Below are 15,806 nucleotides of genomic sequence, written 5' to 3'. Positions count from 1 at the left end.
CTAACAAATTACACAGACTAGCTAACTACAACACAATATAACAATAGTGTAGTGAAGGTGTTTAAGTGTAAAAACGCTGGGTTCATCACTGGGATAACGCACTTGCTTTAGCCAAACACACTGGAGTTATCTCTCAGTGGCAGACACAAAGCAAGGCCGAGATTCTCATCATGGCCCCCTCCTTATATACAGGAGGGACTGGCCAAGGTTCCCCTCTGTGATTGGTTGCTTGGGCTTAGGCTGGGAGCCCTCTGGTTGGCTGAATGATGTCATGGACATCATCTCCATGGTTACAGTGCCCGGATCCGGATATCTGCATGATATCCGCGGATATCCGGCTATGCGACCAAATATCCACGGGTTGCTATCTGGATTTGAGCTCAGGTATCCAGAATCCGAATCCGGTCGGATAGCTGAAAAAAGTTTGGATATCCGGGTTACCCGGATATCCGGAATCCTGATGAGCAGCACTGATCACTACATAACATCTACTGCCTTGGGAGACCTGTGTGACTATATTTGTGTGTGGATCTACCTGCTTTCTATGAACTTGTTGGCACTACCTTGGATATTTGTATATGCATGGAACTGCAATTGAGTCCAGCAACATATGATCTGCAGTGCATATGTCTATCTCCCTGGTCTGTAATTGGTTCAAGGACTTAGGCTCCACACACTATAGGATGTGATCCTCATCAAAGTTTTTTTGCAGGTCACTCTGTTGTTTTGCTCTTGGAGCTTTGTGTTTACAGCCTATGAACTACCCATGTTTCTATCTAATTGCAGTGGTGCCGCATCAATACCAGTTATCTGCTATCTGTAATCAGAGGACTGCAGCCTCTAATTGAGCTCATTTGGGGTTTTATGTCTTTTTAGCTATTGCTTGTTTGTCTTTGTACTGTGTGTATTGTCCAATTTATGTACTTTTGTAGTTATGTAGGATGTATTATTAAAGTGATTTTTGCATGCACCCAAGAGTCAGTTCATCTCTTTGGACTATTGATATTATTGACCGTTATTGACTTAGTATGAAAGGTTGGGCCTAATTGCTGTGTCTCAAAAATCCTATTGAACTTGACTCTGAAGTCTCCACTGACATTTGTGTACCTCCTTTCAGGCATGGCAGGATATGAGGCACAGAGAAGATTATTATGGAAGATCAAGGTAACTACAAATCATGGGCCCTCCAGCAATACGTTGATGGGCCCCCAATGTTCACACTCCTTCTCTTGCCTCCTCTTCATGACCCTCACAGCCTTGGGGCCCATCTTGCAAGGGTCATAAAACAGTTTTGGCCATCGTGATCTTCAGACCGATAACAAATATAGCAACAAAAACACCAGCCTATAGGATAGAGCCACTGTATCCGAGGGAGTGATGGTTAGCAGTTGGAGGCACCTCACTGCTCTGGACTTCACTGCAATCACAGGGGCTGCTCCCTTACAGTTACACCCCTGTGGGAGATCTATTTGGGAGCACTTGGAAAAGCTAGCTCTCTCATTTTGTTTAAAGTAAACCAGAGAGGAAGCACCCTCATCTATTTTACCATATATGTCAGTGGGAACATTAGAGAAAACACCTACCCCGCTCTCTGTTTCATCCTTCACTGCTCAGCCTGCTTGTTAACATCCCTGATAAAATCCCCGACTGAGCATTCAGTCTGGCTTTGCCCCTTGTAGCAGGAAATCAGCGCCACAAGGGGGCAGGCTTGGGCTTGAAAAGACATCACAGAACACTGACTCAGCTAAAATCATTCCGGGGCAAAGCCAGACTGAATGCTCAGTCTGGGATTCTTATCAGAGCTGATAACATTCAGACTGACCAGTGAAGAATGAAACAAAGAGCAGAGTAGATGTTTACTGTCATGTTCCCATTGATATATATGGTAAAATATGGATGCATATTATTTCGGTGCCGCTCAGTTCGGCGCGGTGAGAGCCGAATGACGACTCTCACCGATGCCGCTAAACTCTGAGGTGGGGTTAAATACTATTCCCCCTCCGAGTTGGCACAACTTGGAGGGGGATGTAATTTGGGTTCTGGCAGCCGTCAGAGCCCTGAATTACCACTACGTGTCCCGCGCAGCATAGCATTGCTGCTATGGAGCGCCCAGTTTTGGCGTTCGACTCTCAGAGCCGTGCGCCGAAATCAGCTGATCCGGTAAATTACATGAGGGTGCTTTGTCTCTGGTTCTATTTAACCTTCGTGAAGGTGGCAGGGGAATTCTGACATTTTTCCCTTGTATTTGGGTTTTTGATGGTTCAAATCCTAGGTTCTTTCTGCTGGCTTTGTAGCATAAATTATACCATTATTCTTAACCCTATTGGCGGTATGATTCTTTTTGGATTTTAGGGTCTAAAAGCGGTACAATTCTTTTGCATGTTTTTAGACCCTAAAACCAGGAAAAAATCCAGCTGCTAGGAAGATCTGCAGCAGCTCAGCACTCACTCACCTCCCTGGGATCCAGCGCAGCAGTTTTCACTCCATCCTCCGGGTGGCGCTGTAACCCTATAGTGAGATTGCCAGCTGTCATCATAACGACAGCTGGCAATCTCACCAGGGGGAAGCAGAGCCTTGGAGGAGAGGAAGAAGAATGGCGGCCGACGTCGGTCTGGATCCCCCGGGAGGTGAGGGAAAAACGCCCACTACACTCATTGCACTGCATAGACCTCTGGCGGCTTCCACGAGTTCAGCTCGGGGTTAACACTCCTGGCATGTTCTTTACACCCCCAGCTGGACTTGTGATAACTGCTAAGGAGGATAAATTCTCTGCTGCAGCGAATGTAACTGAGGGCAACATTGTCTTACTGTGGGAGAGTCAGAGTATCATGTAGTTGAAGTACAGGGAGAAAGATTTGAACAATTAGTGTTACCTCAATCCCACAGATGTACTGTGCTAGATCTGGCACAATCACATGCTTTGGGGAGGTCATTTGGGATGTGATAATAAAACTAAAGTTTGTTTATTTAAACATTTTACTTGCCTGGTGTGCATAAAAATGTGAAATTTTACTGGGAAACCTGCTCAGTGTGTCAGGTGACTGAGCCAGTCTCCCATTTCCCCTTGGTGGCCCCTTACTGTAATTGAGGTGCCCTTTGAACTAATTGCAATAGATATCATTAGACCCTTGGTCAAGTCTGCTAAAAGACACCAGAATATTCTGGTGGTCTTAGACTATGCCACACGGTATTCAGAGACCTCACGGTATCCAGACGGTATCCCCCCACTGCTAAAAGCATTGCTAAATAACTTTTTCTGATGTTCACATGGGTTGGTTTTCCAAAAGAGATCTTCACAGACCAAGGCACAACTTTTAAGTCAAAAGAAACAAAAGAATTATATAAAGTGCTAAAACTTAACCAATTGCACACCTCAGTACCACAGACATCCACTGGATTTTCCTCTTTGAGTTAGTTTACAGATGTCATCCACAAAGTCTGTAAGATGTGGCTATGGAGACGTGGGAGCAGGAACAAACTCCTTACAAAAATGTAGTAGAGCACATTGCCCAAATGCAGTAAAGAATTGAGAAGGTAATGCCTATTGTTTAAGTAAGTTCACTTACAACAGGTCCACAAGCACAATCTCAAGTGTATAACCTTTTGGCAAAAGTCCAGTAATTTAATCCTGGGGATAGAGTACTCATTTTAATTTCCACGGTTGAAAGTAAGCATTTAGCAAAATGACAAGACCCTCTGAAATTGTTGGGAAAGCTAACCATAGTGTTCACCAGCCAGCAAAATAAAATCCTACCAAATCTATCATGTGAATCTAATAAAACCCTGGAAAGTCAAAGAGTCACTTACCTTACCTGAGGAAAAGGCAGAGCAGATATCAGTACTCTGTCAGTTAGCTGAAAGACGGACGTTAAACAGTTTCTGCTTTGGAACAATGACCTCTTCTAAAAACTTCCAGGTCTACCATCTGTCAAAAAACATGACATTGGCCTCAATTCACTAAGCTTAACTCCTGTCTTTAATGACTCTTCTGAGCTGTTTTACAGTTATCACCATGGTGATATAATTGTGATAACTGTAAAACAGCTCAGAAGAGTTATTAAAGACAGGAGTTAAGCATAGTGAATTGAGGCCATTGTCACTGAACCAGGTGTAAAAAGGTGATATAAAACCATATTGGGCACCTGAAGCTTGCCAACAAGCCATCTCAGAAGAGGTAAAAAAGATGCTAGACCGTGGGGTTATAGAAGAATCTCAAAGTGAGTGGGTTCAACACTGTTGTCATCATACCACAGTTAGATAGTAGTATTAAGCAGTGCTGCTCGGATACCCCTTTTCAAAATCCGAATTGATCCGGATCCGGATACCAGGATATCTGGATCCGGATCAGATATCTAAATCCGAACTTTCAGATATCCGCGTCCATGCGGATATCCGAACGCATTATCGGGGCTATCCGGACGATTTCAGATATCCGGATAGAAAAAATGGAAGTGGCCTATAAATAGCTTTAAAAATGTTTTTTTTAGGGTATATGAGGCATGTGGCATCATTATTTTTTAAAGGGGAACACTAATTGATGATGTGGGGATCTACACCTCCCCCCCCCCCCCCCAAAAAATGGCTGTCAGTTAACATTAGGCCTAGGTTCCAGACAGCGGTCGTGCAGCCCACATTGTGTCCAAAGTCCAACCGCACAACTGGGACATGACAGTTTTCAGCCAAGACACCTCCAAAAAATTACGCAGCAATTTTGTTTTGGGTTAAATATAGGTGGTATCAGTGGCCTGTGGCACCCTGGCCTGGCGGTGGGAGCTGCACAGGCAGCAGGAGCAGGGCAATGCAGCAGGTGTAACGTGTGCCAGGAGCATGCCGAACGTGGCACGTGGCAATTGGCACGTGTCACGTGACACGTGCCAAGTGCCGAGTGACAGTCAGACAGCAGAGGAGAAGATACTAGTGCACACTAACTGTCACACTGGCACTTCTCACATAACAGAAGTTCTATAGAAAGCTAACACAGTTGTACTACTACTCTAACAACTACTAGCACTGACTGCAGTAACTACACAATAACACAGTTATCCTATTCCCTAATCCCTAACCTATACCTAAGGCTAATAGCTGGCCAGCAGGCAGCAGCTGGCCTGGTGTGTGTCACAGCACACACACAGACACATAGCAGCGGCAGCAGCCCTGCAGCACACACTCTGACTGTGTCACACTATGAAATCAAGCAAATTAACAATATAACAATAGTGTAGTGATAGTGAAGGGGTTAATCACTGAACAGCTTATCACTGTGTACAGTCCTTGGTAGGCCAGCAGCACTGCAGGACACACTCTGACTGTCATACAATGACATCAATCAAGCTAATTAACGATTTAACAAGTGTAGTGATAGTGAAGGGGTTAATTACTGAACAGCTTTAGGTTTATAACTGTGTACAGACCTTGCTACTAGGCCAGCAGCACTGGAGCATGTCTCTCAGTGAGCACTCAGCAAGCAAGGGATGATATGTCTCATCATGGCAGCCCTCCTTATTATACAGGGGGTCTGGCCAGTGTTCCTTTCTGTGATTGGGTGCCAGGGTTTAGGCTGGGAGCCCTCTAATTGGCTCAATGAGGTCAGGTGGGGCTGGCCAGGGTTCCCCTCTGTGATTGGTTGCTAGGGCTTCTGCTGGGAGCCCTCTGATTGGCTCCAGGATGTCATCTCCTTAGTTACAGTATTTTGGATCTGCATATCCGCATTATCCGTGGATATCCGTGTTATGCGGCCAAATATAGCTATCCGCAGATAGCTATCCGGATTTCTAGAGAAATCCAGAATCCGAATCGAATAGCGTAAAAATGGTTAAATATCTGGGTTACCTGGATATCTGGAATCCTGATGAGCAGCACTGGTATTAAGTTCTGTAATGACTTCAGGAAACAAAGTACCCAAATTGGTATACCCTGTGCCTAGGTTAAATGAGGTGATTAAAAGGCCGGGGCCAGCCAGTTACATAACCTCCCTCGACCTTACTAAGGGATACTGGCCGCCCACAGATCAGGCTAAAGAGAAAAATTATTTTCTACCAATGAAGGGAATTTTAGTACACAATGTTACCATTTTGCCTACATGAGGTCACGGCTACCTTCCAGAGAATGACGGACCACATTCTAAAACCCTATAGAAGTTACACAGCAGAATAACCTTTTGAATGCAAGTTGTGTAATTTGTCAATTTTTCAAGCTCTGCACATCTATGCAGGTAGTTAATTCGGGTGCAGCCTCTGTCTGGAAGCGTTGCCAATGTTTCCTGCTGTACAAAACAAACATACGTATACTTGTAGCTGCATCCATGTGCTTCAGTTTGCATTCAAACTTTAGATTAGGGATTAGTGCATAATTTGTATCTGATTTGTATTCAAGGTTTGTATTTTAGCCCTGGGGGGATCTCTCCACACCTCTGTTGGTTTCATTTCATTTGCAGCCTAGGAGTGCTGTCAATTGTTTGCTGTCTTTTGGCAGAATAACCTGATGAGTATATCTCCACCAACCCACATGGTTTAGCTAATGGGTGGATGATAGCCTCTCCTATTGACTATTACACTTTGCCTCCCCCTCCACTCCTATATATTATTGGCTACCCTATGACTGATGGGTACCAGCCTAAGCTACCCAAGCTGCCTATCTAAATTTATCCCCTTGAATGACTAAGAAATAATTTGAATATCTTCAGTGTTAAAATGATTATAGTCTGTGCTGTAAGCTTACAAAATGTTTCAGCTGTACTAACTGCACTGTAAGCATATGTTTGTTGAAATTGCACTGTTTATTGTTATTGTTTTCTATTACTGAAAATTCAATACAAATAATTGAAAACGAAAAAAAAAAAAGTAGTTACACAACAGCTTAATTGAATTGGATGACTAAGTGGTGGGCCGAAACCTCACATTGAAAATTTGCAATTACGTGTCATAATCGTAATGCGAAATTTCAGGAAAAATCATTAATTTTATATGTAATAGTAATATTTCATAATTTTGCATTATTTTTCGCATAATTTTGTGACAACTTTGGTGGTTAATAGCAAAGCTCCCATACATGCTATTGTTACCAAAATTGCTACATATGTTATGGAGAATAGTGGGTAGAAGTAAAAAAAAAATATTTTTTTCAAAAAGACTATGTAGTTTTTGAGAAAATCGATTTTAAAAACGCAAAGAAAAATGTTTTTTAAATTCATTTTTCAGAGTTTCAAAACCTTTTTTTTACTTCTACCCACTATTCTCCTTAAAGCGGAATATAACCCTGCATTTCAACTTTGCGCTAAAACATTATTTACAGCATATTATATGCAACCAGCATTTTTTTTTACTAGACCAGCATTGGAAGGGTTACACAGAGCTTTAAAGTTCCGTGGAGAGAACTGCTGCCGCAGCCAAAGCTTAGATAGATACATTTAATTAAACAAAATGTAACAAGTGTGGAATGTGACACACACTCTGGCTGTGCAGGAGCTCCTGGACACAGAGAGAGAGTGAGTCACATTCCTCACTTGTTACATTGTGTTTACTTAAATGTATCTATCTAAACTTCAGCTGCGGGAGCATTTCTCTCCACGGAACTTTAAAGCTCTGTGTGTAACCCTTCCAATGCTGGTCTAGTAAAAAAAAAATGCTGGTTGCATATAATATGCTGTAAATAATGTTTTGGAGCAAAGTTGAATTGCATGGTTATATTCGCTTTAACATATGTAGCAATTTTGGTGTCAATAGCATGCATGGGCGAATTTTATGCAAAATTACGAAGGACTATATGAAATCAATTAAATGTACAAATTGTAATTACGTATAGGTGAAATTGTGAAAATTTACGCAAAAATGTGTGTAATCGTAATTAGCTGATTACGATCATCACAAGATGACATAGTCATCTTTAGCTCAGATTGTTAGAGACATTTATCCCAGGTACAGGCTGTCTTTAATGCCATTCCAGGTGCTGGGTGAACAGCTAATCCCCCCAAAAAGTGTTTGGTTGGCTTAGAAGAACCTAAGTATCTGGGTCACATGATTAGGAAGGGGCCGATAACACCTTAAATCACCAAAATTGAAGCCATTCAGAGTGGGCCTCTTACAGGCCTCACAAAAGGTGATCCACTGGACCCAGGAGGCAGAAAAAGCTTTTCAAAAACTGAAAATAGCCCTTTGTACCTGTCCAGTTTTGATAGCGCCCAACTTTAATCAGGGGTTTGTGGTATAGATTGATGCCTCAGAGGTGGCCTTAGAGGAAGTCCTGTTGCAAGTGGTTATTGGAGAGGAGCATCCGGTAGCATTTCTTAGCAGAAAATTAACCCCAGCAAAACGCAGACTAGATATGCTATTGTGGAAAAAGAGTGTTTGGCCATCAAGGGGGCCTTAGAGAGCCTAAGGTATTATTTGCAAGGACGGAAAATTAGGCTTATTACAGAGCATGCTCCTTTCAAGTGGATGGCCTTGGCCTATAATAAGGAAAAAAAGGAGTCACCAGGTGGTTCCTAGCATTACAGAACAGATTTCCCCAACTGCATAACTCACACATGGCAATTTGGCTGGTTGTAGTTGACAGAAGAGCCCATGGTTTTTCCATATATGGTTCCCTATGATGGTAGGATGGTGGGTTCACTAAGTGATGTTAATATGTTTCATACCTGTTCATGGAAGCTTCCTGAGGATGTGGCTTTGTTGGATGTGTCTCCAGTTACTGTGATCTGGATTCGACTATATTCTGAATGATTGGTGAGTTGGTGTGTACATTGTTTACGGGAATGAAAAAAAAAATCCTGGCCACAGATCATGGTATCCAAAAGCGCGAGCATAGTATTATTATTATTGGTTTACAAAAGTGCCAGCATATTTTGTGGCACTGTACAGAGTAAGAAAGGAATATGGGGTACATATTAATACAAACAGTGGTATACACAAAATATAGACACTTGAACATAATACAGAATTGGTAAACATAGTAATTACAGTGACACATGTAACATGATATACAAATGTATAGCACACAAAAGGGGGAGAGAGCCCTGCCCTTGCAACCTTACAATCTAAAGAAATAGGACAGAAACAAGAGGTGAGATAGTATGCAATATGTATTCCTAGAGGCAGTGTGTTTGAACCTGCCGACCACCCCATGCCGATGGGCGTGGCCGTGGTGGCTGCCCCAGGACCGCCTAACGCCAATTGGCGTCAAGTACTGGGGCTCTGTTTTGCAGGAGATCGCATCTCCTGCTCGGGGGGCAGAGCTCTGCCCCGCCTTCAGTCTCCAAACGGCGATTGCCGCTCGGGAAACTGTTAGACGGCAAAACCGCCGTCTTTACATATAGTACAGAACTGTCCTGGGGGACAAGAGAGCGATCGGCTCTCATAGGCAGAAGCCTATGACAGCCGATCGCCGTGATTGGCCGGCTGCGGGGAGGGAGGGAGGGGGAAAAAATTAAAAAAACAGTATTTTTTATAAAAAAATAAACAACAATAATATTTGTTGAAAAAATTAAATAAACACAAGGGGGGGGCGATCAGACCCCCCCAACAGAGAGCTCTGTTGGTTGGGGGAAAAGGGGGGGGGGACTTGTGTTGTGCGGCCCTGCAGTGGCCATTTCAGCAAAAAAAGGCCTGGTCTTTAGGGGGGTTTAACACTGCAGTCCTCAAGAGGTTAAGTTATGTTTAGTAAGGACATGGAGTACAACTTGTCTGGGGACTCAAGGGGAATGACCTAATTAAGAGCGTATGCTTTAAATCACAAACACTGGTTCGCACGACAGCCAGGGGCCCCAGTCTCTCTTACTGGCCCCTAAACCACCATGCGATACCTAGAGGGAAATGCGGGCGAGCCCTGGACCTCTCACCTCCAGGGACTTAACCCCCATCACCTCTAAACTGAATGTTAACTGCAACACACACAATTGCTCACTACCAGTTCAAGCAATTTCCTACCTTTATCTGGTCAGCAGGCGCCAGTCAGCCAATCAGGTGTACAGTCATACACCCTTTGCCTGCCATACCAAATCTAGCAGGAATTGCATAAATTAGCATTCAGGTGGGACGTAATCATTGATTACATCTTTTACAGGGACCGCCATGTGTAGGCAGCTCCCACACAGTCCCCTCCCTAACCACTCACCTGTCAAGCGTATGCTTGTCAAAAAAGTGAGCACTTAAAGATTTCAAAGGTTGGAGAGTAACAGATGTGCTTTGAAAGTAGAGTTCAGAGGAGTCGTGAGGCACGTGAGGAATCTTGCATAGTAGAATGTGTGAAGGTGATTCTAGAGCAAGACAGAATACGGTCATGTGCAGATCTGAGATTCTGGTTGGGTTGGTATCTGGAAACAATTGTGCTTGCAGGGTAGAGAGAGTGTGGAGAGCTTTGTAGGTTAGGGTTAGAGTTAGAAATGGATCCTCTGGTTTATTAGCAGCCAATGAAGAGCTTGACAGAGAGGAGCAGTGAGACATGTTTTTGAGCTGGAAATGATAGGAGCAATAGAGAGTGGCTGCCTGTGAGAAATAAATAAGAGAGAAGAACCAAATAATACCCCTAAGCACCGTGCTTTGGGAACTGAAGTTATAGGGGTATTGTTACCATTTATTGTTATATCAAGTAGAGAAATGGACAGAGACGTTGGAAAAATGATTAGTTCTGTTTTACCCATACTAAGCATAGGCAAACGCAGGGGGGGGATTACAGCTGCCCAGAATCCTCCCTCAGACCAGGGCCGGTGCAGTGTCTGGGGACCGGCACAAGTTGAGACACCAGAATATCTGCAGGTATCCTGCAGCTCTCAGCACTGCCCCCTTTCTTTCCCTGCTACATATGACTTTGGATGGAGCAGCAGCATGTGTACAGAGCATGGAGCAGCAGTGTGTGTACAGAGCATAGAGCAGCAGTGTGTGTACAGAGCATGGAGCAGCAGGGTGTGTACAGAACATGTAGCAGCAGTGTGTGTACAGAGCATGGAGCAGCAGCATGTGTACAGAGCATGGAGCAGCAGCGTGTGTACAGAGCATGGAGCAGTAGCGTGTGTACAGAGCATGGAGCAGCAGCGTGTGTACAGAGCATGGAGCAGCAGCGTGTGTACAGAACATGTAGCAGCAGTGTGTGTACAGAGCATGGAGCAGCAGCATGTGTACAGAGCATGGAGCAGCAGCATGTGTACAGAGCATGGAGCAGCAGCGTGTGTACAGAGCATGGAGCAGCAGTGTGTACAGAGCACGGAGCAGCGGCCTGTGTACAGAGCATGGAGCAGCAGTGTGTTTACAGAGCATGGAGCAGCAGCGTGTGTACAGAGCATGGAGCAGCAGTGTGTGTACAGAGCATGGAGCAGCAGCGTGTGTACAGAGCATGGAGCAGCAGTGTGTGTACAGAGCATGGAGCAGCAGTGTGTACAGAGCACGGAGCAGCGGCCTGTGTACAGAGCATGGAGCAGCAGTGTGTGTACAGAGCATGGAGCAGCAGCGTGTGTACAGAGCATGGAGCAGCAGCGTGTGTACAGAGCATGGAGCAGCCCTGGGGAACTTAACAGAGCCATGTATGAGCACAGCCCTGTGCCCTGCGGTGCGAGTGATTCACTATCCCCTTCATTACCAATGTTGGCTGTCCTCATTATTATCTGTATCCAAACTGCTCCCGTTTGATTCCGTTGTCAATTACGAGCAGATCGAACAATTAGGAAATAATTGTCAGATCCTGTCAGTGGGATGGAAAATTGCATTATGTGTACTACCTAGCATGATGTCCTACCATATTATTATACTGTATTGTGCGTGGCTGAGGGAGACCTTTCAGGAATCCCCCCCCCCTAAAAATCCTAGGTTTGCCCCTGCTAAGTTTTACATTACATTCTCTTTCATAGTTTTGGTGGGGACTGGGGAGTAGTGCATGGGTGCTTTTTTAGTCATTACTGTAGGTTATTACAGTACTGAGTACTGTGACTTATTGTAAGTTGTAAGTCTCACTCAACTCATCCACCCCTGTATTCTTCCCTTGATTTTTTTTTTGTTTAGCTGTGCTATTTCCTGGCAATCACTGAATCATCCTCAAACCATATTACACTCAAAGAGGAACTTCAGCCTAAAGAAGCATACTGTCATTAAATTACATTACTTATGTTAATTAAAATAGATAGGTAATAAAATATCTTACCCATCCTATTTTAAAAGAACAGGTAAAGGTTTGTGATTTCATGGGGGCAGCCATCTTTTTGGTTGAAAGGAGGTGAAAGGGAGCATGAGACAGTTCCAACTGTCCTGTGTCCTGATCACCCCTCCCAGTTGCTAGGCAACGTGAATAACAACATAGGAAATCCCATCATGCTTTGCACAGTATCAGGCAAAAAAAGCCCGGGCAGTTTTCTTTGATGGGGAGGAGCTTAGCTAAAAATGCAGCTAAAATGAGACTTCTATAAGAAAAACAAAGTTCTGATACTGTGAAACTGTTAAAGAAACACCAAGCCTTTTTAGTTCTGCTGAGTAGATTTTTAGTCTGGAGAGTCACTGTAACCTCCCTGGCGGTAAGCCCGAGCTGAGCTCGGGCTATGCCGCGCAGGAGGATTTCTCAGGGTCTGTTGGGGCGATTCAGCCCATTCAAAGTGCTGTGCGCGCAGCCAGCACTTTGCTAGCCGCACGCACAGCTCGATCGCCGCCGCTCTGCGGCGATCGCCCGCACGCAGTGGCGGAAGAGGGCCCCCCCGCCAGAGCCAATGAGTTCTGGGCAGCGCTATGGGCTGGATTGAGTGCGCCTGACGTCAGGACGTCGGCTGACGTCCATGACGTCATGCCGATCGTCGCCATGGCGACAGGAGAAGCCAAACAGGGGAACGCGTTATACACGCGCTCCCCTGTTTGCTATTGATGCCGGCGACGATCGCACTAGAGGGCCACATGTGCCCTCTAGTGGTGTTTCATGTAGCTACCACTCTGGTAGCTTTACATGAAACAAAAAAAATAAATAAAAAAAAAAAGGATTTTTGCCCATTTGGCAAAATAAATTAACCGCCAGGGAGGCTAAGAAATAGTGTAAAAAAATAGGATATGCTATTATATGGCAGCACCTCCTTTTTTCATTTTCTTTAACCGGTTCAGGACCATAGGCTTACACCCCCCTAGTGACCAGGCTTTTTACAAATTAGGGCTCTGCAGCTTTAACCTCCCTGGCGGTAAGCCCGAGCTGAGCTCGGGCTATGCCGCGCAGGGGGAGATCTCAGCCGATTTCTGTGCTGTAAATTGCTGTGCGCGCAGCCAGCACTTTGCTAGCCGCACGCACAGCTTGATCGCCGCCGCTCTGCGGCGATCGGCCGCACGTAGCGGCTGAAGAGGGCCCCCCCCCCCCGCCAGAGCCCTGCGCTGCCCGGATCAATGAGTTCCGGGCAGCGCTATGGGCTGGATCGGGTGAGCCTGACGTCAGGACATCGGCTGACGTCCATGACGTCATCCCGATCGTCGCCATGGCGACAGGAGAAGCCAAACAGGGGAACGCGTTATATACGCGTTCCCCTGTTTGCTATAGATGCCGGCGACGATCGGACTAGAGGGCCACATGCGCCCTCTAGTGGTGTTTCATGTAGCTACCACTCTGGTAGCTTTACATGAAACAAAAAAAAATAAAAAAAAAAAAAGGATTTTTTTAATAAGGAAAAAAAAAATTAACCGCCAAGGAGGCTAATAGCTTGCTGCATAGCCATACCATGCAGAACCCAAATGAATCCCCCCCTTTTCTGCCCACCAACAGAGATTTCTGTTGGTGGACTCTGATCACTCGTGCAATGTTTATCTTTTTATTTATTTGTATTTTTTTTATAAATGTCTTTATTTTACTGGGGCGTATTTCTACCCCTCTCCCTCCCTCCCCCCACCAGCCAATTACGGTGATCAGCTCTCATTACCATCAGCCTACAAGAGCCGATCGCTCTCTGAGCCTCTTCAGGGGACAGCCGAGTGACACGACTGTCCCCAGTACAACGCTGCAGTAGATCCCACCGCTGTACAATGCAAATAGACAGCGGTTTTCCGTCTAACAGTCTCCTAGCCGCCGATTGCCGCTGGCAAAATGATAATGGAGCGGAGATGCGCATGCATCGGCGCGCGCGTTCTACTGCAAAAACCCACCCCAGTACTTGACGCCTTTCAGCATTAGGCGGTCCTGGGGTTGCCACCTTCCCGATGCCTATCAGCGTTAGGCAGTCAGGAAGGGGTTGAAGAGTACCCAAGGCAGATTTTATATAGATTATAGGACACAGAGGCAGGTTCTCTGCCCAATGACATACCTCTGTGTCCTTCGGGTGCTGTTGCCAGTCCCCCTGGGCTCTGCTAAACCCCCCCCCCCCTCAAAAAAAAAACTAGCAACATCAATCACCTTGCTTTCCCTTCTCCCTCAGTTCTCTCCCCCGCTTTGCACTCCCCTGCCTCTGTCACCTCGCTCCCCACCTCCGCTAGCTTCCTCCAAGTAGCATCTAAATCATGACCCAGGAAGTGCTTCTGGGTTGCAGCCATCTTGGATTTTCTCCACCGGTGATAGAATCTTACACCGGCAATGGATGATGATCGAGGACACCGAGAGCGGCGTGGAGAGGCACAGATGCATCCAGGAGGTGGCATGGAGCAGGTAGTATGTTTTTTTTTTTTTTACTTTTTTAAGGTCGTCTCGGGTTCTCTTTAAGTAGAACAAACAGGATTTTCTTAAATGATTACTTATTTTCTTGTTCAAAGTCAGGTCCACAGTAAAGTGTAAAAGGTGATTGTTATTAATATAATAATGGTAAATCAGCTGCTAGAAAATTATGAACTAGTTTTATTCATTCCATTTTCTTAATTTTTTTAATTTGCGCACAATTTTTGATCTCAGATGCTGAGTCCTAATTCCGTAGATCAGAGGGTTTAGAGTAATTGGTGTACACGAACCAGTCATAGTAAGTGCAACTTGAGAAGTCATTGAGTAGGATCCAATACTTAGTCGGTATCTGAAAGCAACAAATATATATCCAATCATGAACACTGAAAAGGCCATCAAGTGTGTCACCAGAGTCTGGATGGCTTTTTGAGAGGCCTCTGCAGAAAGCTTTAGGCAGATGAGGGCCGTCCTTATGTAAGAGTAAACAATTACAAGCATGCAGGTACCCAACATGAAAATTGTCATAGATGTCCCATAGATGGCATTAATACTTGTGTCACCACAAGCTAGTCGTTGAAGAGAGAAGAACTCACAAAAGACATTGTCAATTTCTCCTGAGCACAAGGTTAATCTTGCTGTTAATAATAGGGTCACAATCATACTCACTAACACAAAAACCCAAATGGCTAATAGCAATTTTAGGCTTGTCAGGTTTGTCATCAGAGTAGGATATCTCAGAGGATGTCCTACAGCCAGATACCTATCATACGCTATAGTGGTGAAGGCATACGTTTCTATACAAGCATAAGTCTGCAAAAGAAAGCTTTGAGAGAGACATCCACTGAGTGAGATGGTTGAGCTTTTAGAGAACAAGTCAATAAGTAACTTGGGGTAGAAAGCTGAACATCCATACATCACATTGAGAACCAGGTGGCATATGAAGATGTACATAGGTTCGTGCAAGCTTTCTTCTGTCCAAGAGATGTAGACTATCCCTGTGCTCACAAACATTGTGTTTACATATAATGCAAGTAAAAGAAGACCGTATAAGTACCTTAATGAATCCACTTCAACAAGCCATACGAGAATTAAGCCATTGCTTACCACTGAGATGTTCTGTGTGGGTGGTTGCATGACTAGTTAGATTTCTTATTAGCATTACACATTGCATCTAAAGATCACATAAAAGATTTGTTTCGTATCAGTCTTATGCAGGGGGT

At 44.7% G+C, this 15,806-nt stretch overlaps 1 protein-coding gene across 1 annotated transcript; it reads right to left on the bottom strand.

Moving 5' to 3' along the window:
- Positions 1–14,766: 14,766 nt before the first annotated feature.
- LOC137544717 (olfactory receptor 6N1-like) lies at positions 14,767–15,597 on the bottom strand. The gene has a single exon (XM_068265809.1). It carries the CDS (start codon positions 15,595–15,597, stop codon positions 14,767–14,769), a length of 831 nt encoding a protein of 276 aa, XP_068121910.1.
- Positions 15,598–15,806: the final 209 nt, after the last annotated feature.

The sequence above is a fragment of the Hyperolius riggenbachi genome, chromosome 2 (genome assembly GCF_040937935.1).
Source record: "Hyperolius riggenbachi isolate aHypRig1 chromosome 2, aHypRig1.pri, whole genome shotgun sequence".
NCBI lineage: Eukaryota > Metazoa > Chordata > Amphibia > Anura > Hyperoliidae > Hyperolius > Hyperolius riggenbachi.
This window is presented reverse-complemented; position numbering and strand designations above follow the sequence as displayed.